The sequence below is a fragment of the Pleurodeles waltl genome, chromosome 2_1 (assembly GCF_031143425.1).
Source record: "Pleurodeles waltl isolate 20211129_DDA chromosome 2_1, aPleWal1.hap1.20221129, whole genome shotgun sequence".
In the NCBI taxonomy this organism is placed as follows: domain Eukaryota; kingdom Metazoa; phylum Chordata; class Amphibia; order Caudata; family Salamandridae; genus Pleurodeles; species Pleurodeles waltl.
Genome location: NC_090438.1, coordinates 668,374,979 through 668,398,594, shown reverse-complemented (window position 1 = coordinate 668,398,594; position 23,616 = coordinate 668,374,979). Strand labels below are relative to the sequence as shown.

At 42.3% G+C, this 23,616-nt stretch overlaps 1 protein-coding gene across 1 annotated transcript; it reads right to left on the bottom strand.

Annotated features, from left to right (window-relative positions):
• Window positions 1-5,587: 5,587 nt before the first annotated feature.
• LOC138267417 (thread biopolymer filament subunit gamma-like) lies at window positions 5,588-20,299 on the bottom strand. The gene is made up of 9 exons (XM_069216343.1): window positions 19,518-20,299; window positions 15,011-15,071; window positions 14,605-14,700; window positions 13,561-13,737; window positions 11,319-11,444; window positions 10,215-10,435; window positions 8,720-8,766; window positions 6,953-6,991; window positions 5,588-5,814 (listed from the first exon to the last, which is right to left on the bottom strand). Exons 1-9 carry the CDS (start codon window positions 20,231-20,233, stop codon window positions 5,795-5,797), a joined length of 1,503 nt encoding a protein of 500 aa, XP_069072444.1. The 5' UTR covers window positions 20,234-20,299; the 3' UTR covers window positions 5,588-5,794.
• Between the last annotated feature and the right edge of the window lie 3,317 nt (window positions 20,300-23,616).

Genomic DNA, 23,616 nt, shown 5'->3' with positions numbered 1-23,616 from the left:
TTTTTTAGTGATGTGAGACCTCGTCCATGGTTGGCAGAAAATGGCTCTGATATAGACTCATGGCCACAAGATGACAGCCCTACCTGACATGGGGATTTGCCTGCACCTAGCTGATTGGGAGGTGTTCCTCTCAAACCAAGTAGTTGTACAGCAGCCCAAAATCCAGCCCTCTAGGAAGAAAGAGTCTGGAGTTGGAGAGTGAATAAGGCACAGTATATGGCCTCAAGAGGGCAGGATCCGTAGGAACCTATACTTCGCAGGTACAATGTGTTGACATGAACCGTGGTCACACATTGTCAGGGCTGTATGATCTAATATGTATGTGGTTCAGAGACTTGTACCTCACCATTCACGCCTACCTGGCCTGCCAACCATAAGCTACCATCCTCTCGCTGCATGTCCCCTAAAGAGTGATCCTGTGGAGCCATAGATCTTCTTAAATGGGAGGAGTTTCAACCCTTTTCAATCAAAGAAACAGCCTTTTTAGCTCATTTCATAATTGAAATGTTACTTCAACTGCGAGATGCTCGTCAATGGTTTCATAGTCAGCTCACTGATAGCTTGTCTGACAAAGATAAACCACATCTGGGTATCCAATGCATACCTGGCGGCTAACACACAGTAACGAACTGAGACTAACATTTTGGCATCCACATAGACGTCACTCCATTGTATGTTGCTTCGGGGTCACTTTTGATGCAAAACAATTGCTTGCAAAATGGCATACCTTTGTAACTATTTTTACTTCTTAAGATCGCTGAAAGGCAGAGACATCTGTTTTATACATGTCACGTATGTAATTTACAGATTTTTTGGAGGGGTTGCACAAGTGAACACTATAAAAAGGTTTTATTTCTACTAAAGCCTGTAATTAGCACATTTGGAAAGCAATGGTTTTATTTTAAAGAACGAAAAATGTGAATTTAATGTTCCAGGACTGGCAGTGACATGCTTCTAAACCCCCTGAGCCATAGTCTCCATTGAATTGTGTTGGGTTTCTTTGGAGTAGACGCTGCCGATACAATCACTTCTAGGAAATGGGAGATCTAAGGTTTGACTTGAAATATCTTTGCTGTCTAATTATGGGGGCAGAGGTATTCCTCAATGTCAGCTTTTGGTAAAAATAAAGAGGATTCTGTACAGACCCATGATGTCTCCCGCCATTAAAAGTATTTCACTAAACACCAAAGGCCTGAACTACCCTGCCAAACGAAAACGATGGCAAATTACTGTCATAAGTTCAAAGGGGAAATCATCAAGAAACACACCTTGACTCCATTAGGGATGCTAAATTCTATTGCCCGTGGGAGGTGGAAATTGGGCTCTCCCCAGCAATATAGAAGAAAAATGAGGCCTTTACCATAATTTCTAAAACATCTGAAATTATGGTGCTGTCTCACTCATACGACCATCAGGGTAGATGGATTATCACCAGAGCTAGGAAAAAAACTGGGAATTCTTTATTTAAAATAGTTATGCCCCAAACGTCTACTCAGTAGAATTCTGGAAAGAGCTTGACAAGCAAATATTAGAACTGCCCGATAACTTAGAAGTGATACCCAGGTGGGATTTTAACCTATGAATGGATGGGTCCCTAGACAGGATATTGACACTCAAATTCCTGGGTAATAGATCGCATGAATAAATGAGAACATGCTGCGAAAATTACAATCTGATTGCAACTACGCTTTTACTCCCTACCACACCACTCTTTCTCCATGATTATGGTTAGTACACAATTGCGTTCTATGTCCTTAATTCCCAAATTGGAAACAATATTAATCTCAGACCATGCCTGCATATCTTTAGGCCTAGACTCCAGTGACCCCTGTCCTCCCCCAGACAATGGCGCATTAATGGTGATCTCCATGACGATGATGATAACAGAGAAGGAATTGCTTTAGTGACCGGCCATTTCTTGAAACAAAATAATGTTGAGGACACCTCTGCTACCATTAGATGGGATGCATTCAAGGCTACCATTAGAGGGCTTTGATAAATCTAATATCAGTCAAAAATAAAAATTTATCCAACAATTAACAAGTCTAGAAGTAGATATACAAATGTTAGATAGTAAACTCAGACATACAAAGACTCGGCAGCTCTGACAAAACTGCATACGAAATCAACAAAATATTCACTAAAGGGCACAGAAGTAAATCGAAATCTCTGTAGTTTGGAAAGTGTGCAGTAGAAACAGAGTTGGAAAAACACTGGCTTATTATTTGAAATATACTAAGAACAAATCTTTTATACCTGCAATAAGGAATACATTTGTGAATGTGGACTCTTCTACCCAGAGCATTTTAGATGAGTTTAAAACATTCTACTCCAACCTATATAACTCCAACAGAGCAGACCTCATGAACATATGTAATAAATATTTAGACTTATGTGTTCCCCTGCATGTGAACCAGGAAGATCAACTCAGTCTTAATGCAGCCATTTAAGAGTGAGAGATCTTGAATGCTATCTGCAGCCTTAGAGCAGGAAAGCACTGGGTCCGGACGGTTGCCCATTCATGGGTATGGTTGCAGACTCCCTGAGGACTGACTTCCTTCAATATGCGGAATCTGAGTCTATCTCAGGCACAGCAACTGAGGCCACAATAGTGGTCATCCTAAAGGAGGTAAAGGATCATCTGGATATTACAAATTACAGACCCATATTGGTAATCCACCTTGATTGCAAGATACATGCTAAAATTATCACACGCAAACTGGAGACAGTCATACTAAAATGTATTTCTCCCTCACAGTCTGTATTTCTAAAGGGTAGAGAGGCCCTGCACTCGAAAAAACGAAGCTCATTAAATCCCTGACAACCACATTTGTGCTCAATGCGGAAAAGGCCTATGGTAAGGTTTCATGGTCCTTTCTCCACGCAACACTATGTAAGTATGATTTAGGGGAGAATTTTATTTGCATGGCTATGGCTTTCTACTCAAACTCTATTGCAAAGGTTAGGGTTAATGGTCACCTCTCCCAGTACGTTCCACTATCTCAGAGCATGCAACTGGATTGCCATGTTTTGCTGCTACTCTTTCTGTTGGTTTTTGAACCGAAGCTCTCGACATTCAGACATAATCATAACATTAAGGGTATCTTCCATTTCAGCTCCGGTTGGCAGCTGATTGCTGCCGGTGATGTCCTGTTATTTACTGAGGAACCCGATCTGTCCATCCCCCATATTATGCACATGATAGAGAGATACTCATTGGTCTTAGGTTACTGTCTCAGTGGGGACAGGACCGAGGTCTTCCCACTAAATGCCCTCTTCTCTATGTCAGTGTTTGGTGACTCTGGCTTGAAACTGCAATCAGACTCCCTTAAACACTTGAGTATCTGTTTTGGTAAAATGTGAAAAGTTCACTTACCATTAATGAAAACCAGAAAGTGTCCAAAATAAAAATTCTACTGAATGCATTGTACCCCAAACATGTTATTTAGTGGTGGCAGTCTGAGACGGTCAAAATGCTGAGAGCCTCATTGGTCAACTTTCTTTCTAGTATGTTACCTATTGCACACACTTCCTCATTTTTTTAAAACATGGACGAACAAATCTCTGAATTTCTGTGGGAAGGTAAGAGGGTCAAAATCTCCTTGAATACTCTGAAATTAAACAAGATGAAAGGGGACCTTGTGCTCCCTGACTGCCCAAGATACCAGGAGGCCTTCTTGGAATCACAAGTCACCTGGTGGTGCAGGATGCAGGAAGATGCACCAAGATGGCACCAAGCCATGGCTGCAGATTGAGGCTTGACTAGTACACCCGTTACCCCTTACTTCTGCTCTATCTATCCATAATGTAGCAGTACTCAAAGTCCCTAATGTTGGACACTATAACTGATTTATTATGGATAGACAAGCTGCTATGTAGGAGAATATCTGGTTCAGTACAGGCCTCTCTAAGGCATAATCACAAGATGAAGATAGAGGGGAAAACAACGTATTGGGAACTATGGGTAAGTAAGAGCATAAATACCATAGGAGACCTGGGGACGCGACTTCACCCTATCCCTTTGTTTAGGCTGCACAAGAAATCCGGCCTACCGAAAATTGAATTCTACAATTTTGTGAAATTAAAGAGCATAGTTGGGAAGCTAGCCTAGCCCCCTCACCTGAACTTCCTGGGCTGCTTGCTATGCTTTCATAAGATTGGTCACTGTGTCACATGTACAAATTACTTGAGACAACCAAAATCTGTGTTGAGAGACCTGGAAAAGAAATGGGCCACTTGCACCCAAGCTCCACATATTACGCCCTTCTCAGATGCAATATGGAGAAAATAATGTTTTTTCCCTTTCACAGCAAATATTACCCCTACCTTAGCAGACACTAGTTATGGTCTACAAATAAAACCTACTGGACACCTGCCAGGCTACATGGGTTAGAGCTGTCCAAATCGGACGTTTCTTGGAGATGCAAGGATGGCATCGGTACCCTGGACCACATGCTAATTTCCTGTAAAATGCACAAACGTTATGGGGAAGAATTCAATCCCTGATTCACAATATCTTTGGGAAACCATTCGAGTGACTTCTTGGCAGTTGCCTTGGGACTAGCAGCACATTCACCCATACTAGACCTTACTGAGCAGAACGCATTGCTGCTGGACTTACTACTAATGGTGGGCTCCGAGGTCGGCCTAATGGAGCAGAAATCAACTTCCGTGGTGCCCTTCAAAAAGTGGTGGAAAGTGCTTTGTTCTTTTACAAGTGCAGATAATATAATGTACACAAGACTTCACACTACCTCCAGCTCTAGACGCTTCTGGGACTCTTTTGATAAAGCAAACCACCTTATGTGATATTATAACAAAAATGGTATACAGCACATCTACAGATTACATAGTGGGTGTCTGTGGGCACTGGCACAGGCTAGTCATATGGCTCTGACAGTCCTGCTAACTTTATACAACATATCCCCCTCTTCTTCTCCTTCTCTCTTTGCCTCTACTCCTTCCGCTCTTTCGTTGGCTCCTTTTGTCTTTCAATTTTCCTTGCTGGGTTTATTGCACTTGTTGTTGGATATGTGCACTTCTTTTGTGGGCTTGTTTTCAGATAACACGTCAACATGGGGGTCATACTCTAGTCCATCTAGGGATGTCTACGATCATGTTTTGTCCTTTTTACAACCTTGCGTACCACGTCCCTTAACCACCCTGCAATCTGTTTCGCTGGTGATTTTTTTTATCACGAGTACACTTGTTTTTCATGACCAATCTCACGTGTGATATATTCTTCTTTGCAAGTGGACTGCATTTTCGTTTGCTATTGTACTGACATATAATTCAATTAAAATGTTTAAAATAAAAATAAAGAGGATTACAACTTTATTGGGGAATTGTGGTGGTTTCTGGAGTTTTTCCACTTCTACAGAAAGCCTTTTCAGGCCTTATTGACAGAGACCTGACAGGAGGCTGGAGAAACTGGATCACAGGAACTTGTCTGGGGTTGAATCTGAAGTACTGGCTGGGCTGGTACGATAGGCAAGGTGTGTAGAAAACGTTATTATAAACATCTACTTTTCTTTTAAGATACAGGACAAGATTGAACTTCAAAGAGACCAAAACATGGAACGCCTGGTACAAATGCACAGTAGTCTTTTATTGCTGCAGGAAGAGAGAGGTCCTTCAAAAGGCAGGCAAATATTTATCACACTTTCAGTAGAAAAGCTCATGTGGGAACAGTAAATAAAAGGAGAATAAGATGGCAGGCAGCTTCTTGAAAACTCGACAGTCAGTCATGGCGTGACGTAGGCATGCTCCAGCACAAGATGGCGGCGGTGCTCTTTTACTTCTCATCTATAGAAGCTAAACAAGAAATATGTATTTTAGTGAGGTATAGTGCGATGTCACCAATATGAATTTCTAAAAAGGCGAAGATAGAGCTTTCAAGTGTGTAAACTTCAATCTTAAACTCCAACGGCACTTACCCTTGCTGTTTGATATCCACACCCATAACCCTGTGTGTCTGACGCAATTACACGTTTTTGTTTGACACAACGCACCCTATCTGCAAACACTGCTTGTAGACGGCCACCTATGGTTTTGCATAATTATACAGGAAATGGGAAAAATAATCCCCTGAAGAATGCATGAAAAACTATGCAAGTTGAATAAAATGCCCTTGCATATTCCCTTCACCATGTGTATGGCTGGGAAATGCTCACATGCAGGTAAATCTTGCAATTGTGCATTTGCACGTGTATTTTTGTTTTACTGTGTTCTCCTCTGGGAAAATATCCCGTCTCTTTCTGCTCTTTTCAGTGATAGCTGCAAAGTGTTTGTTAATGTTGGCAAATACACACATTTAGGGGTGCTCAGTGCATTTTGAAAAAACACCCCCTCGTAGGACCCCCTTTAGCAGCTCTACCTGTAAACCTAATACTGCTGACATCTGTGATGGGGGATTTTTTATGGTACTGAGGTATGCATAAATGAGCGTTCTGATTCTATGAAACAGGATCTAAGATTTTGGCCCTCAGATCACGTGATTTGCTCATCATGATGGAAATATCAAGGATATGTCATCATTACACCCAAGAATTTATCTGATAGATCTTTCTGATCCTTAGAAATCTTTCCATATGACACTCCTTGCTACTTAGGCTCTGAAGTGGCAAGTATTACTCAACAAATCAGCAACTACAACGGAATGCAAGTAGTGCCTGGAGTTTAATGTGACAACTAATTTGTTAAGCGTTTCCATTTGCTATCATGTAACATCACTTAAACTAACTCTATCTTCAAGCAATATATAAAAAATGAATTATAAATGATGTAAAATTGTAGGTATTCCACTGAACAGTAGGTTAACTGCTGCAAATTTGTCAGACCACAGTAGGATTTTAGATTATACAAGTCTGTCTATTTACTATTTTTGGTGTCAACCCTTTTTAAAGTCCTTCCGTTGGAACATTAAAAAGGACTGAGACATTTGCATCCTCACCTGAACTACTGTCGCTTTTCTTCTCAAATCCTCGTTCAGCTGAAATAGAAACCGTGTAAGAGGTAAATTGAGGTTAGATACATTACTGTATGTTACAGTCAAATGCTAAGGGTGAACATTTTAGGCACTGAAATTACATTGAAAAAGAACCAAACTTATAGTTGGCAAGGTTCTGATGTTCTGAACAGTTTCAGGGAAATGTCTTCTTTGGTTTGTCGATTCAGAAATCAAGGTCTCCCTCCCATGCAGAAATCAGGTCGCTTTCTTCTAGAAGGTTTTATCTATTATATGAAAATTTTACTTTCTCCCAATAACATAGCAGTCCTATAGGTATATGTAGTTTACTTCTCAAAAAATATAATCTGAAGCATCCACAATTTATAGTCGGTTAATTAAGCAGGAAACATCCAATTTACTCAGGAATACAGTCAAAAACGTCCAGTTAAGGGCCTGATTTAGAGTTTGGCGTACAGATACTTGTCACAAACGTGACAGACATTCTGTCCGCCTTATTATATGTGCATTAGGGTGTACAGCACTTGTAATAAGGAGGATGGGATATCGTCAACCTTGTGATGGAGTGGCCATCCACCAAACTTTAAATCATGCCCCTTACTCATTGAAAACAACAGCGCACATCAATCAATGAACTCTAGCCAGAGGTATCTCACCAACAAACCGGAGCAATCCACCATCTGCCCACTTGCCTCAATTGCCCTTACTCTTTCGAAGTGGAATGCTGAATTATATAAAAGATGCTACTTAAACTTCTTTGTAACCTAAATGTTTAATAATGGTAAAGCAAACGCCTCTACATAAATACTTGAAGGTCTTTGTCGAAAATGTAATGATTTAAATATGAAATCTAAATATTCCCAGTGAGGACCAACTTCACACCTTTATTCATATACTTCAAATATGTATTGATTTGGGCAATATTTAACATTTATTGTGTTGGTCTGTTATGTACTACGTTACATCCAACTGACCAATAAGTTTCAGGAGAATACTATAAAAAATGAAAATGCTATTCTTAACTGATAATGTTTTAACCAGTCCTGGATTTCCCAATGACGCACATGATATTTTGGACCTTTTGTAATAATGTGTTTTACTTAGTCTGTCTTCTATTTTATAAACTGTCCTCATCCGTGGAAACATGGGGGTAACTTTAGCGGAATACAGGTAGTGCTGTCTGCAGACCTTTTACAGTAGGAATATTCTAGTTCGTTCCACTTTCCACCAATACGGGTTTGCATTTGTTAAGCGTGGTCTCCTGTGCTCTTAATTAACTAGTAATTGGTGTGCTTAATTTGAGCTGGTGGTTGCCAGTTTGGGTCCACTAGTGCTCAGTTTTTGGGACCGGAACTTATTTTTCCTCATCAGACATTTACCGACAGCAAGAGTGGGAAAAACACACACAAGGGAAAGGTGGAGGAAGAGACAGATGGAAAAAAGCGTAACAAAGCGAGAAAGCAAGAACCTGCAAGAGGAGATAAAGGGGCAGGAAGTGTCTGGTGGTGGATTAAAGAGGCATGAGGTGGATTCAAGACTAAGCAGCTCTGGTATTCAGCGTGTCAAGATTTAATAGCACCGGTAGCAGGCTTTTAAGTGGAGCTTCGGGCACAGGCACTCATTCTTTTACAAATTAAGCACTGGTAATTGATAACAACATTCTTGCCTCGAGCAGGCTGATTTATTCTATGATTTATTAGGTGCTGTCATATTTTACATACAGACTTTTAAACAACATCGTTCTTAACTTACAGGTGTATGTGTAACAGCCGCCTGAAAGTGCCTCTAGTTCGGGGAATCTGCAAAAGAGGATGCAATACATACTGAGTTTCTTTGCCATATCATAGTGACCATGTACACATGACATTTCAATTTTGACACACGTGACACAAATACAGTATGTATATGTGTTCTCCCGATGACTTTTCTGCATGGTTTGCTGTTAGTCTACGCAGAGCAAGCTTAAGATCCTAATTGATTAGCAAAACACTTCGGAACAGGTCTCAGCCATACAAGAAGACTTGACTTCATAATAAGAAACTTGGTGTCACAGAACTATAAATGAATATATTATTTGATACTTCATGCAAGAAAGGGAGGCCAAACGTATTTAAAAAAATGAACGGTACCTCAACCACGACAGGTCAGGTTGAATCGGTACAGAGTAGGTTGTGCAATGGGGTGAGAGGGAGGGCAGGGGTGAACTCGTGCGTGGAGGGCTGAACAAAAAGAAAAAGTTTAGGACTTATTTTCAGACAAATGTGTCTGCCATGAAAAAATCCACATCTAAGTCAAAAAGGTCTGTATTTCAGCCAAAATGCATCACTTTTGATTTACCTACAAAATTAGGCCCATATCTATACATTTTAGCACCGCATTTACGCCATTTTTTGACACAAAATCGGCGCAAACTTACAAAATCCAATTGTATTTTGTACGTTTGCGCTGATTTTGCGTCAAAAAGTGGCACAAATGCGGCGCTTAAAAAAGTATAAATATGGGCCTTATTTTTTCAATACTTGTGGTTGGATTTTACGTATCTACTTAATGGCCTCTTATCGGGAGGGTGAGGTCAAAAAAATTACAGACAAGTAACTGTTACCACAACTCCCCAGTTAAGAAAAGGGATATGGCTTCCTTCCATTTTCTTCAGAAAATAATATTGAGGAAATCCTGTATTTTCATGACCCAAGCCCCACATAGTATGTGTTACGCACAGACAGCTTACCTCCCTTTTTAACCAAGGTTGACTTAAAGAAAGTTGAACCCACAGAGTTGGAAAGACTTCTTCATAATGTTAAAAATCCCAGCAGGGGCAATCCAACTCTTCTACTATACCGGAAGGATACGAGTATGAGCACCTTTTAGGTGAGAGACAGGGACACCTATTATTAATACGCCAAGAGACAGTTCAGGTGGTGGCTCTGTACACATGGTCAATATCCTCAAATGAGGACTGAATGGCTGAGGCCAGATAACAACCAACAGCATATTCATCGTTGATGGACCAAAACTCTTTATAACCAAAGGTTTGAGTTGTAGATGGTTTCTAGACGTCCTGTGACCTTTTTGTTTCTGAAGGACAAAGGGACTATCTAGAGCCAATGCCCATTTAGAGTACACAACAGGACCATCACACACTTTACAGGCAGACACTATCTTGGTGTTTACATTTTGAACAATTAACACATTTGGGGAGATCATTGTATAATGGGTAGATAAGAAAATGGTTAGGCTGGCTACTTACTTCAAGTCTTCTCCTTCTAAAAGCTTTCTGTATGTGGCGATCTCCACATCCAAGGCTTGTTTGATGTCAAGCAGCTCTTGGTAATTCATGATGACTTTGTGAAGTTCCACTTTGCCAGATTCGATGGCGGCTTCATAGCTAGCAATCTGGGCGTGGGTCTCCGCCATCCCTATGCTGACACTAGCTGATGCCTCTCCCAGTCTGTTTTCTAATGCGTAATTCTGTGAAATAGAAAGTGGTGCATACAAAGAACATAAGAGATATCAAAACAAGAAAACATCTAGGGAAAATAATAAAAGAAGGAAAAAATAGGAAGAAAAGGAGCATTCCGCATTCAGGTCCCCCGCACCTACAAAGCTAAATGGGGTGATAAAGCATTTACGGTGGCTGCAGCCAAATGCTGGAATTCACTCCCTTTGTTTTTTAGGGAGGAACAAAACATTCTGGCCTTTAGGAGGCTAGTTAAAACCTGGCTCTTTCTGCGTTAATCTCCTTTGAATTCTCCTTTGCTCTTCGGCACCTCACTTCCCCTTCTAAGCGCTTCAATGCCTTGGCCAGAATGCACTTTATAAATACAAATACAAAATACAAAAGAAAACAATAGTAATGGGAATAAGGAGATGGAAATGGAAAGAGAATAAAAAGTGCAATTCAAGATGTTGGAATAAAGAAAGAAAGTAATGGTTGAAGAAATAGGAAAGAGGATGCTGGAGGCCGAAGCAAACTTTAACAACAGAAGTCCTCCGAGCACAGATAGTCAAATAGCATAGTGTATAACTAGGGTATCCACCGTTGGTCTATTAGGCCCATAAAGGTGAAAGCCATGCTTGACTTTCAAGATAGCAACTCACTATAAAAATGACCCATATTTGAACAGTATGAAAACTTAGATGCTATGATTTTTTTTCTCCTGTGGGTATCCCGAAAAAAATGGTTTCAAAATTCATTCTAAATAATACAATCTTTCCATTTTTGCCAGGGTCAGTAATTAATTCACCTTTCAGCCAGACACATCCACAAGGAAGTACTGAGTTGGTATGGCTCCAAACCACAACACACAAGTCCAAGGCATTGCAGATGGCCTACAGAGTCTGGCCTACTTACCACCGACAGGAGTGTCTGTAGCTCCATGGTTAGAGACTGGAGTTCTTTCTTTGTTGCTGATATTTCACCTTTCACCTCGGATATTACCTCTGTGTTTTTCGAAGACTCGCTTTGAATGTCTGCCATCTGAAAAGTAGAGAATTGAATGGTGTGGTCTGATTTTCCTCTCACAGGACAATGGTGACATCTGAGCAAGGCAGCCGGATTTATTCTAGGGCAGGGTAACAATAGGTTGCTGTCTTGGGTGTCCCTGCAGGGGTTGCCACACTTCCCTTACCCAGGAGCATTTCACTTTGGCTGTATTAACTCGCCCTTGTGCTGTCAGCCTCAGTAAAATACATAAACCAGGATAATCATACGAAGATATAAATAAATTGAAAATGTTCACAAATTCAGAGAATCTGAGAAGAAAGAAAATATTGAGGAGGCCTTGTTAAATATTGTAGATTTGGGGTCAGTTCGCAAAGACATTTTGGAGTACATAAACACTTACTCCTGTTGTTCTCTTTTATGTACTCTTACATGCGTCTGTGAATCGTCACCAAAATGTCCATCTACCTATTGGCAAAAGCGCAAGGAGGGCTTGGTTCCTTCTATTTGCACGAATAGTACAGGAATATTCCAATTATATTCACATTTTCAATGTTTTGGGCCAAATTCAAAAAGTTATTTAGAAGTACGTAAAAAGCGGTGCAGAAGTAAGTTTTATGTGATCCAAGACGGCTTTGTGAAAAGGCACCAAAGTTGTTTGGTGACTGGGAACGTTTTCCCATGTCATAAAACGTTTCAATTGCTACACTTGTGAAAAGAAACATCAACAACATTTTCCATGGCTCGGATGCTCAATGCACCCGTGGTTTCTATACAATCATGAACATGCAAGCAACGCCTCTCTCACCACTACTACACATGAAGTTCTGTATTTGTTCAAGCGTTTGTTCAAGAAGGTGGCAAGGAGTAGAGGTGGATGGATATTTATTTCTTTTAGGGGAAATTAAGGCAGTGAAACATGTGCAGACCAGAGCAGGTCTTCTCCAAAAATGGGGACATTTGAAAATGTTCTATCCATGGGACATTTTTCACTTGGGTTCTACTTAGAATCAGGGATTTTGAATTTATAATAATGTAAGTCTAAACTATAAGGTATAGCTGGTGGGATTCTGAGGCAAGAAAAAGCTGGTCTGTGTTGCGTAGTATGTGAAGGAGGTCAACTGTAAAGTACCTTCATTGATCATATTATCTCATTATTATAGCCTTTTATTATGCATGCCTAGCAACAAAAATATATCTCAATGCACTGAAAATATAGAACTATAATTGATCAAAGAAACCAATATACATTCTGTAGACGCCATGTAAAATGTTATTCACTAATAATGACCACCTTGCTTTTTGTAGTAGTGGCATGCATACAAAGGTGAATCATGGGTATTCCCTAGGTACTCAGAGTCTCTGCCAGGTAAGTGACTACAACCCTGCTTCGCCTGTAATTAAGGGCTAGCACGTCTGCAGCAATGGTGGCAGTCTGATGGTGTTCTGGTGAGTATGAGGCCTGCCTGAGGAAGAGCCTCTGTACAGCACTAAATACACACCTTGGTGTGGTTAGGTCTACCTACTTATTACCCAGATACTCACACAGGTCACTGTAGTGGTCCACCACATGGGTCCTGTGGGTGGACAGGGGCATTATTAAACAGCTGTACTCATGATAACAGTTTTTCTAACCCTTGCCCACTTCTGCATTTTCTTATTATCATTTTGGTATAATCATGCGTTTATGTTTGTTCACTTGTAGTCCTTTGTTGATCCCTTCCGCATTCTCCAATTATAATTCTAGTCACTTGGTATTTTGACTTTCTCTGCATATATTTAAGTCACGCTCTTATGCATCTAGTTTAAAGATACCCTATGTGCATCTCCCCGATTTACTTACGCTTATCAGCGCAACATAGGAATGCCTCTTCCCTTTTATGCTTAGTACCTGCACAAACTGTGCCATTTATAAAAATCTGTCAGAACAGATTTCATCACCAGTAATATAATTAAAAAACTAGAACCAACTGGCACAAACGTATGTAGTCAAACATTTTGGAGAAACAGATCCTTCATCCAATGATCTCCTCAACTCCTGCATACTCTTGGCATCACCTTCTTCAGTACTTTAAATGAGTTGCTGCACTGCTATGCCTGACGCTTCATGGTAAAAGAGGGTGGACAATATGTAGATGTTCCATCGGCTTACCTTTGCTTCAAAGAATCTTTGTGCATCTTCTTTGTGTTGCTGAACAGACTTTTCGTATGTGCCTCTCATTTCTTTTAAGGCTTTCATGATGTCGAAGGACCTGACAGCATCAACTTCGATGAGAGAAACGGATTTACCAACTGTGGTACCAAGTTGCGTCTGAAGGCTGCTGACCTCCTAAGAGAAGAAACCCATTGGGGAATGGTTACATTGAGAATGAAAAATACCAAGGACATTCACCCATGTCCTGTATTTCTCACAGGAAAACATAGCATGTTATAGAACTTTCGTAGACGAAATCTTGCAGTAATTTTTCAAATTGCAACAAAATATTTTCTCAGACCCTCAAAGGCACACTAGGTTTCCGGCCACCCTTGTCACAATATTTGTTGGTGTGAAAGCCAATCCTTGTAGCCATCGTAATAGTGGCGAGCCTGATCTTCCTATCTATTCTCAGTAACGATTCCATCAAAAAAGTGCACGTTATACGGGAAAGCAATGTCAAAAAACATTTCACGATAAATAAATGACATACTGAGACCAACAGTTGTCAAGTGCTTTCAACATTAAAATAAATCTAGATTCAACCTATGCATGCTTAATAACCATAAACCTATCTGTGGTTCAGTTTTCGGTAATTCTCTCTACTATGTAACAATTGAGATGTGAAGGTGTCTATTCAAGTCTATTCTAGTCGGTCAGTCCGTCTGTCTGTCCGTCCATCCATCCAGACATGTTTACACTGTATTTTTATAAGGTTGGTCAGTGTCCTATTTAGCTCTATCAAAGAACGGTCTATCAATAAATCTGTCTCTCTTCTTAATAATTGCTCTAGATATCATTCTATTGATTTCCTAAATGTCTGCCAACAAATTATTCAAAATCTATCAATTTGTAGCACTTTAAAGTGACAAACACGTTTGCCTGTAATTGAAACTAATCCCCACTCAGGCAAGTATAATAGGTGACTGTTTTCTCTAAATCCAGGTCACATGTTAGCATTTCCTCATTCCACCAAGCACAATGTGTGTGGGTCTCAATTACCTCTTCCTGTGTCTTCTTCACGTAGTCTAACTCGTCAAGGGCTGTGGTGTATCTCTGCTCCAGGTCAGTGCGAATTTCGGATGCAATTTCGATATCCTGCAACATGAACAGATGTGTTGATATTGACCATTTCAGAGAATTTAATTAGGTCTTCCCTATAATAGCTAGTTCCCTCATTGACCTCTAACCTACAGTCACCTGGAGAAGCAAGTTAACTCAGAAACAGATCCAGCTTTTGGTATTTCCAGAGCATCCAGACACATGGGAAGTCCATCTCATAACACAATAGGAGAGGGGGAGGTACCCTCAGCTCTTCAGTCAACAAGAATAGCAAGGAAGTAGAGGGTCCCTGCTGTCCCCAACCTAATGCTTTGCAGGATCTCAGAGGTAAACGAAATAGGCTTACCCTTTTCATGGCTGAAATGTCAGTCTCCAGCTGAAACTTCACCCCCAATTCAAAGTCATACCTGGAGAAAAAACGCATTTGAGTATGTTTCACAGAGGGAGAAAGAGAGAGAAAAATACAAGAGAAGCCAGCATTCAAGACCCAACAAGGTTCCAAAGTTTAGGATAATTTATATTATTTAGACTGACAGAGTGAGTGATAACCGAACACAGTAGGTTTCATGGACACTCGAGTATTACTTCCCACCTCAAAATATCAGTGCTGAGCAGAAGAGTAGAAAACTATGGCCATTTTATGTGGATTTCTTAACTAGTGGACTACTACTATATCTGTGTTTTAGAAAAGTCTTAACTATGGAGAAATCACTCAAACAACTCAAACAACACACTCAACATTGACTTGGGTGAACTGCAGGCGTGCTGACAGTAACCTTTATATAAGGACATGAGCAGCAGGGAACAGAGGACCTATTGGAGAAAAAGGGATGTATAATGTGGTGGTCTCAGGTTGGGGGAGAGGACCTTCCCACAGTAGGATTCATCATACAGAACAGTGTGGGACACTAGTGCGACATATCCAAATTAGAAAGGTATGTACTCAAACACTGGAGCATGGGCTGTTAAAAGATGGATGCTGTGTTCTCACACTATCTAAACTCATGTGTTGCGAGTAGACATGCTGAGATACTGTGACTGTGTTGACGGTCTTACCCCAGGTGGCCGACATGAAATCACAAAACCAAGGAAGGTGTAGGACTATAATCTGTTTGAGGGGAGTTTAGAAGAAGGCGTAGTTCTATTTCTCACACAGCAGAGTGATATACTAACACGCTTCACCTAAAGAATGGGGCCCATGGCTGGAGCATGAATGTAAAAAAGAGACTCAAAAACAATAACCCTGAAGAAGATCCTCTGTGGACATTCTCAATCTAGCAGGATCATCAAAAAAGTTATTAAGAGCCCAGATTCACACCCTTGTCGCTTGATTCGGCACTCAAGACCCTAAATGATAAGTTACCACATACTTTTTTAAAGGTATCTACTACCTGGACTATATTTTGTTGCATAAACAAGACCTTACTGCACTGATCATCCATGCCATGACACTGGTGTCCAATTAGTCGTGTGGGTGCCATTCGGTACTAGCTCCACTTGTAGGTGCCGAGCCTCCCTCATTTTGCAGACGTCTCCATAAACTAGGGCTTCCTTTCTCTCTCTGGCAAACGCAAGTGAGTCTCAGCAAAACAGTAATCTTGGCTGGAACTTTGCACACGTGCTTGTGGATTTCTTATTGGTTGTCCATTTTAAAACGTTAATTTCATTGGACGAGCCACGATGTTAGGGCCTGACACGCTCTGAATTTGTGAAATGCTGAACTACAGTAAATGTTGCAGTCTACATGTTGGTAGATTTGAATGTAAACCTTCTGGCAAATTTACGACTGGGCCTGGCCATTACAGGTAAACGATCTGATGACGTTTTATATCATATCATCTGAAAAGCAAGACATAGTTCAGAATATTTTAGTTTTACTAATTTGTAATGTGGAGCAGGCCAGGGAGCGCATCGCTGTGATTTACAATGGCTGATTGATACTCCCATCTCTTTCGCTCGCTCTCTCCTCCTCTCTCTTGAGCCCTTTCTCTCTCTCTTTCTTCTCCTTCTTACCACCTATCTCTCTCATCTATCTCTCTCTTCCCTACTCTAGTCATCTCTCTCTCGATTGGTCTCTCTCCTCCCACATGCTGCCTCCACTCTTCCATTCTCTCTCTCGCTGTGTATCCGTCTGCCCCGGATGCCATTCCCTCTCTCTCTTTCTCACTCTCAGAAATCACGAGTACTTACTAAAGGGAAGTGTGGTGGACGTTGCCAGGGATTTCGTATTTTCTGAAGTCAGTTTTTAGCATTTTTTAAACGTAGAATTTGCCACTGAATGGTAAGTGGTAAATAGCTCGAAACTGTTAACATAAAATGTCACCAAGTTTGACACACACCGCGAAGTCAGGGGCCCGTTTAAAATTCGGGGAGAAATGATCTGGCCAAAGTCGGTTTACCCTAGATTTACGTGTATCTATTATTCGGATGTGCCTAAATCAAACACCCATCTTCACTACGAATGTGGACAGCACGAGTTCACAGAGCCAACAGAGTCACGAGGAACGCATGCATGTTCAGCTGCTATGACATGATATAATGGCATGTGCATTTGTGTGACAAAGAACACATGAACCATACCCTGCTGCCTGTCCAGACTGCATGGCACCAGTGCTATAGGTACCCGCGCTCACTGTCCCAGAGTACCTTTTTACTGTTGGGAAGTGCTGGTTGGCACTACCCCATTAAAAGTACTGCACAGGAGAACTGAGAAGATCACCTTCTCGCTCTCTCAATTTAAAGAACAGGTATTTAGGGGCATACTTATACTCTGTTTGTGTTGGATTTGCGTCATTTTTTTATGCAAATCTGGTGCAAACTTTACTCCATATTTATATTTTGGCGCTAAACATGTCTAGCACCAAAATATTGGAGTTAACGTCATTTTTCCCTGCGGAAAACTACCTTGCGTCCATGAGATGCGAGGTAGGCGTTCCTGGGCAAAGAATGCCTCAAAGGCCCTAGCTCCTTATTTATCCTCCCATGCAAAAATTACGCACGGAAGGTGGAGGGCCTTAAATAATGGCGCTAAGCCTGCTTAGCGCTATTATTTAATGCCTGGGTATGGGCAGGCGTTAGGGGACCTGTAGGCAGATTTCCATGGTGGGAGACCATGGAAATTGCCCACAGGTGCCCTTCCCTGTCCCCAGGGAAACCCCCACACACCCCTACCCACACAAGAAGGTCACCTACAGATGGGGGACCCATCCGAAGGTAAGTCCGGGTGAGTATTTTTTTTTTGTCCAACGCTGCTCGTGGGCCCTGACTTGGGGCCCCCTGCACTTCGCTGGCCCCAATGTCCATTGGGCTGGTGGACATGGCTTCTGTCTTTACTAAGACAGGAGCCATGTCCATGGGGCTTGTGCACCAGAAAATGGCGCTACACTGCCTAGAGGCAATTTTTTAGCCTCTAAACAGTGTGGCGCCATAATTTGGCGCACACGCCCTGGTTCCCCCTAGGCTCCCCCGGCCCAACAGGGCCTTAGCGCCGGCCAGCACCATTCCATAAATATGGTGCCCGGCCGGCGTCTAGGAATGGCGCTAGCCGACGCCATACTTTTTGGCGCAAACCGGCGTTAGCGCAGGTTTGTGCCAAAAAGTATAAATATGGGCCTTAGTATCTGGCAGTCAGTACCTATACACTTCGAGCACTGCACGGAACTGAGTTCAAAGGAATGCACACTCGTTCTAATAAATTCAGATCAAAAAGGTATATACATTCCCCACCAAATGTACATTCAGAGGAACACGCGCATAGCTCACAAAGTATCCATAAAAACAGAAAGAAACTTAAAGGACCATAAAGAAACTTTCCACTGCAAAACTCTGCTTACTGTCAGTCACTTAAAAAATTAAACGAATTAAGTGGAAGAAACGAATTTTTCGATAGGCTTTATGTTTACAACGGGTGCAGATCACAACACATAAAACGATAGTCTTAACTGTGCCGAACTATGGGCCATATGTACGAGCACATTTTCCCATAGACACAGAATGGGCAAAATTGTTTTGTACATCTGGCCCTATATCCGTTAAATTAATGTGTTAAAGTAGTCCAACTTTTCGCTGTCCAAAACCTTAGCACACCCTGAATTATGCAGGAAAGGGAAACCTTACAGTTAAATACACACTAGCCAGTCCGCTGTCTATCTGTATAGAGAGATTTCGCCCTCAACACCCTATATACCCAAACTCTGAATATGCACGTTTTCACTGAGAAGAGTCTGTTTTTTTCACTCCAGTATATTTAAACAAAAAATATGAGTCAACCACAGTCAGACAACTCTCAAAAACCCTCAACGATCACAAGCTGACATTGTCGTGCGTTTTTCTCTAATATGACCCTTTGGGAATAGCAAATCTCATGATGTGATTAATTAAAAAAGATGCTGCACAAGATACTGAGAAGTAAAAAACAAGGTAACATGCCACATTAGCAACAACACACCACACACACCCTTGCTTTCAGTTTTCCTTGAAGTAATTGAGGTAAAAATGTGGGAGGCAACTCAGTGAGAACATGCGTCCCTACACCCTCTACCACTGCCTTGATCCTCTTATTGAACATTCAACTTAGGGGTGGTATTTTGCTTTGAGATTGCCAGTAGATCACCACGAGGATGTTGTCCAATGGATTTTGTCCTTTTTCTTTGACTCTGGCATTGCTTGCTATTCCACACATGCATGGAATTGTAATATATGTGTGCGCAAGTACATCTGCATATGTGTGTGTATACAAGAATACATCAACTATAGCTTGAAATATAAATAAAACGTGATTTCTATTCACCTTCACTTTGATCAACAATGCGTGAGGAATTATACTTTAGATTAATATAGTTAAAGTTTCATACTTAGCCTTGAGTTCTTCCGCAGCTCCCCTGATGTTATCCAGCTCAATTTCATGCCTGATGTTCTCTAAGGTGATGTTCTCCACGTTGGTTCTCAAATCGGTTAACTGGGCTTCGTAGTTGACGGGGGATGAGGGGTCACCTCCGGCAGAGACCGGGGCTCCCCCTGTCAAGCTGTCTAGTTGAGCCTGTAAGGTCCTGTTCTCTATTTGCAGTTGCTTCACCTTCTCCACATAGCTGTGGAAACGGTCATTCAGCCCCGACAGGGTCTGCTTTAGAGATGCACTTGATGGCAAACTGAGCACACGTGGTGCAAAGCTCCCCCCAAAACCCTGAGCTGAGCCCTGGCTCAGGCCAGTTGACATCAGGGCACGTCCCATTGCAAACGCAGGGCTCGCCCCTGCTCCAAATCCTGCCCCTCCTCCAAACCCGGCGCCTCCACCAAATCCAGCGCCTCCGCCAAACCCAGCCCCTGCACCAAACCCAGCCCCTGCACCAAAACCACCTCCAAGGCCACCTCCAAACCCACCACCTCCAAACCCACCTGCAGCCCCCAGAGAATACCCTGCACCTCCTCCTCCTCCTAATGATAGGCCTGACATACTAGAGGCAAGGCTAAGCCCAGCTCCGCCTCCATAGCCACCAGCAGCTCCACCCCCAGCTCCATAGGAGAAGGACTTCTGGGAGCTAGCTGCAAAGCTCTGGCTGGAGAGTGACATGGCCGCGGCTGCAAACTAAATGCTAACTTTGCGAGGCAAGAATGGGGTGGCTGTAGACAGTCAGGACTGAAGGCACCAAAACCCTAGCTCTCTAGTAATTTATACTTTTCTCGAGAGAGACACGCCTTCCTCTCCGAGGTCAAACCTTCACACTGAAGAACAAGAATCTGTTTTTTTCCAATCCATCATCCCTGACAAGCGTCTACCCTTAAGCAGTCCATTCTTCAAGACATATTGAGCGTATCAAAAATGATGGACTGTCAGAATTCCTCCTCAGTGACTGGCGAATGAATAAAAGTATGAATATTTGAAGTAATATTTGCAAAAACCATAAAAGTGCAGGTTTAAACACGGGCCTTCCCTGAAGCTGAAAATTGACCACAGAGCCCTTGTATCAAAATGTATTGTTTAGTTTAGTAAATCAAACAACACTTCGCAAACTTTCGCTGTGTTAAGGTTGAATGTATATGAAAGTATTTTTGATTTAGGAAATATTTCTGACTTTAGAAGAAGCCTGCTGAGCATTTTCAAGTATTCATTTAGACTGTTTTATACATCACCAACATGAGCCAAGGATATCAGAGCGCTGTACATAAGTATGATACACAAACCAGATACACAAAAACATGCATCAAAAGAAACAAACTCAAGTAAGATGTTGCATGTAATAGGCCACCGGATAGAATCTTCAGGGTGGTTTTCTGAGACTTCAGAGGAAGTACTAACCTATGTACCTGGGGTGCAGAGATTGAGTGGTACTCTCCTGGGAAGGATGTATGGATAATATTGTCATTGTGGTGCTCATAGCACTCAGGAGACACGCTCACCTAGAAATTATGAGATTAATCTATTCATTATGAGAGTAATCTATTCATTAGGATCTTAACATCTATTTCACTTCTTTTCTGAAAAAGTGGGCTGATGGGTGTGATCGCACCTCAGGTGGTAGGGAATTCCAAATCCTTGGATTAAAAGATCTGAATGACTTTTGTACATATTATTTATAAATACATAAATATGCATTTAAAGTTGGCTAAATAACATTGAAAATAATTAAAGCCTAGTAATGCATTTTGTGAACATGTAGTGCATGTATTAGTTCTTTTACAGTGGCTTGTGTGTCCAGAGGGCAGCATGCGATTCTGATGTACTGTGATAACAAGTAACCTTTAAGTAGTTATTTGAGGCAAATCCTTTTTGTGTTTTTATTTTATGATTGTATATTGGTCCTCGGGTTAACCACAGATTCGGGAATGTGACCAAGATGACAGCTGAGCAGGAGTTCGTCTGTACTGCTCTGCTGTCCGATAGCAACCAGTCTCGGACTCACTGCACGAGATCTCCCTGAGCTGGAGGACGTCCCTAGAAAAGGGAGAATGCTCACTCGCCTTCAGGGGCACCTTACTCAGCAGAAAGCAGTCGGACCTGATGTGCGGATCACGGGGACGACTCTAAGGGCCAGATGTAGCAAACCATTTGCGACTCGCAAACGGCGAAAATCGCCGTTTGCGAGTCGCAAACGTGGGTTTGCCATGCAGAAATGCATATTGCGAGTAGTTACCGACTCGCAATATGCATTTCCGACTCGCAAATAGGAAGTGGTGTTCCCTTCCTATTTGCGAGTCGCAGTGGGATGCAATACCATTTGCGACCGCGTACGCGGTCGCAAATGGCATCGCAGTTACCATCCACTTCAAGTGGATGGTAACCCACTCGCAAATTGGAAGGGGTCCCCATGGGACCCCTTCCAGTTTGTGACTGGACCCAAAAATATTTTTTCAGGGCAGGGAGTGATCCAAGGGACCACTCCCTGCCCTGAAAAAATACCGAAACAAAAGGTTTCGTTTTTTTTTTAAGTGCAGCTCGTTTTCCTGTAAGGAAAACGGGCTACACTTAAAAAAAAAAACTGCTTTATTTAAAAGCAGGTCACGAACATGGAGGTCTGCTGACGTTAGCAGGCCTCCATGTTAGCGAGTGCCTATACTCGCTATGGGGCCGCAATTTGCGACCCACCTCATGAATATTCATGAGGTGGGTCATTGCGACCCCATAGCGAGTCGCAGTCGGTGTCTGAGACACCGTACTGCATAGCAATTTGCGACTTGCAAATTGCGAGTCGCAGGAACTCGCAATTTGCAAGTCGCAAATTGCCAATTTGCTACATCTGGCCCTAAGATGGCAGTTGCTATGGATACCGTGTGGGGAGTGGTCTGGCGACAACTCATGAGTACTGCAAGGGGCCACATCACCCGTGGAGCGTAAGCTCAGTCCCTCCATAGGCCACAAAATCGCTGCCTAATATAATGTGCACCAGAGTGGCGTGGAGAACCAAGGCCCACAAGATGGTAGATATCAGCGGGTGAGCCTGGGGGAGTATGCAGACAATGACACTACTTGGCCCAAAGCCTGGATCTTGGGACCCGAAGTCAGATTAAGGGCCCATTAAAAATCATCAGCGCACCCGCAGCAGACACCTCTTAGGCCCAGCGGGCATGGTGATAAATCGAGCAGCAGTAAGCACACCACTGGGCAACAGGTGGTATACGAGGGGACTCTGCCACTTTCCTCGGAAACCTGGAGCAATCCAGGCCTACACTCACCTTGAAGAGAGAACACTGAGACTACAGCACCAAGTGGAGGACATTAGGGGTCACAGCAACACCTGACCCTGCATAGAACATTGCATACAGGGAGTGGCACCCCACCAACAACCCCTAACTCTGGGCCCAGGCTGTAGCTATTCGAAGGATGTCTACGACTGGCCCAGCAGATGTCCCACACAAGAGACACTGATCAACCAAGAGGGCTGTAGAAAACCTTGACCAATGTAGCAGCCCTTCCACCCAGTGACCTGCTGAATCCCAGTTGCACACAGGAACAATGCCTGCCCTCCCTTGTCTGTCACATAGTAAATAGATACTGTGAAGAATAACGCAGTGTATATTTACAAGATGATGGCACACAGATCTAGGAAAGGACCCACACATTAAGAAATGTTAGCTAAAGCAACCTCCAAAAATCCCGAACTTTTGCGGGACACAGCTCTTGTGGACCAGCCAACGCAAGACATCCCAACACTCAGCAGGGAACAGGTGGTGACAGATGTGCCAATCATCAGATCCTTTCTGCTCTGTTCATCAAATTAATGGAGGACTTAGCTACAGTAAGAGATGACTTGGCTTCAAATATTGAAGACATTGAGAGAGACATAGCAAAGATTGGCCAATGAATAGCCAAACTGGAGAGTAGCAGCAATACTAAAGAAGAACAACTTCACAACTACAGACATGAACTCCTAACAGGTATCAACTTTTAAGGGCATGTTCTCCCGGCTCAAACTCACCTTGAAGACCTAGAAAACAGATCACATTGCTCAGAAAAAA

Coding starts and splice junctions, on each gene's coding strand:
- LOC138267417 (XM_069216343.1), bottom strand. CDS start 20,233: ATGTCACTCTCCAGCCAGAGCTTTGCAGCTAGCTCCCAGAAGTCCTTC. Junction 6,992..8,719: donor CGGCTGTTACACATACACCT/GTAAGTTAAGAA, acceptor TTTCTATTTCAG/CTGAACGAGGATTTGAGAAG. Junction 5,815..6,952: donor GAAAAGCGACAGTAGTTCAG/GTGAGGATGCAA, acceptor TTTCTTGTTTAG/CTTCTATAGATGAGAAGTAA.